The sequence below is a fragment of the Pongo abelii genome, chromosome 9 (genome assembly GCF_028885655.2).
Source record: "Pongo abelii isolate AG06213 chromosome 9, NHGRI_mPonAbe1-v2.0_pri, whole genome shotgun sequence".
In the NCBI taxonomy this organism is placed as follows: domain Eukaryota; kingdom Metazoa; phylum Chordata; class Mammalia; order Primates; family Hominidae; genus Pongo; species Pongo abelii.
Window position 1 is genome coordinate 103,651,359 of NC_071994.2, and position 1,681 is coordinate 103,653,039.

Genomic DNA, 1,681 nt, shown 5'->3' on the forward strand with positions numbered 1-1,681 from the left:
AGATCATTGGATAAATAATAGATAATAATAATTAAGTGTTATTATTACATGAAATGCATTATTACATTTAAGTGCTCATGAAAATTGCTAAAATTAAAGAGTGCCGAATGGCAAAGCCCATACAAATAATTTAAAGTGTGTATCATTCCTTTAGTCTGAGCCCTGAGAGATGTTTGAAACTGGTTAACTGCCATGAAACGTTGAAATGTTTTTATGGATGGGGAAACAGAAGTACAAAGAGATATAGAGCACACACAGCTAGAAACAAAGCATGGTTTTCCTTGATCCCAACCTGGCACAAAGATACAGAATCATAATTGAGGCAAGACCCACTTACCAAACAAAACAATAAAGAAACAAGTTGTAAGCTCTAGTTGATAGCAATCAGCATAAACTTGCTTTGCAAAAACTAGCAGGTCTTTGTTCTTAAAATAACTGCTTTGGCTTTGCAGATGCCGCTGCCGGGAGCCCTGTACTATCAGTCATGGTCAACCCCACCGTGTTCTTCAACATCGCCTTTGACGGCGAGCCCTCGGGGTGCATCTCCTTCAAGCTGTTTGCAGACAAGTTTCCAAAGACAGAAGAAAACTTTCATGCTCTGAGCACTGGAGAGAAAGGATTTAGTTATAAGGGTTCCTGCTTTCACACAAATATTCCAGGGTTTATGTGTCAGAGTAGTGACTTCACACGCCATAATGGTACTGGTGGCAAGTCCATCTACGGGGAGAAATTTGAAGATGAGAACTTCATCCTAAAGCACACAGGTCCTGGCATCTTGTCCATGGCAAATGCTGGACCCAACACACATGGTTCCCAGTTTTTCATCTGCACTGCCAAGACTGAGTGGTTGGATGGCAAGCATGTGGTCTTTGGCAAGGTGAAAGAAGGCATGAATATTTTGGAGGCCATGGAGCGCTTTGGGTCCAGGAATGGCAAGACCAGCAAGAAGATCATCAGCATTGCTGACTGTGGACAACTCTAATAAGTTTGACTTGTGTTTTATCTTAACCACCAGACCATTTCTTCTGTAGCTCAGGAGAGCACCCCTCCACCCCATTTGCTCGCAGTATCCTATCACCTTTGTGCTCTCGCTGCAGTTCCCTTTGGGTTCCATGTTTTCCTTGTTCCCTTCCCTGCCTAGCTGGATTGTAGAGTTAAGTTTATGATTATGAAATCAAAACTAAATAAAAATGTAAAAAATAAAATAAAATAACTGCTTCTACTGATCAAGGAGTCAGAGTCACCGCGAGTTTTCACCTAAGTTTCCATCTATGCTGGAAATCAGTGCCAACATCAATATGTTCAATTACAAGCAATAAGCTTGAAAGATGTTTCAATTTTATCAAATTAAATGTAATCTTCTTAGTGTAGCTTTAAGTTAGTTTATAGAGTGAATAGGGATGGTATGGCTGCCACACAACTTACCAGTTCTTCAACTTTCTTCTTCAGTAAGTTCTTCTCCCTGTATCCCTGGGAAAATAGAGAAGTTCCTTTATTTTCAGACGAGTGAAGCACCAAGAAGGCTGTAGAGTGTTTTTTCTAGTCATTTGGACAAGTGAGTATAAATGAATAGGGGTCAGGGATCTTCCTTGCATAACTATGAAAATCAGTGTGTTGAAAGTTTATAAATAGAGGTGAGGCATTGAGCAACAGGTGAGCGCATTTGTTAGGATCTTTCTGG

General features: G+C 40.3%; 1 protein-coding gene across 1 annotated transcript; it reads left to right on the top strand.

Annotated features, from left to right (window-relative positions):
* The first annotated feature begins 457 nt into the window (after positions 1 to 457).
* On the top strand, positions 458 to 1,127 carry LOC100453480 (peptidyl-prolyl cis-trans isomerase A-like). Its single transcript, XM_054526218.2, has one exon. The coding sequence runs from the start codon at positions 485 to 487 to the stop codon at positions 980 to 982; it is 498 nt and encodes a 165-aa protein (XP_054382193.1). The 5' UTR covers positions 458 to 484; the 3' UTR covers positions 983 to 1,127.
* Positions 1,128 to 1,681: the final 554 nt, after the last annotated feature.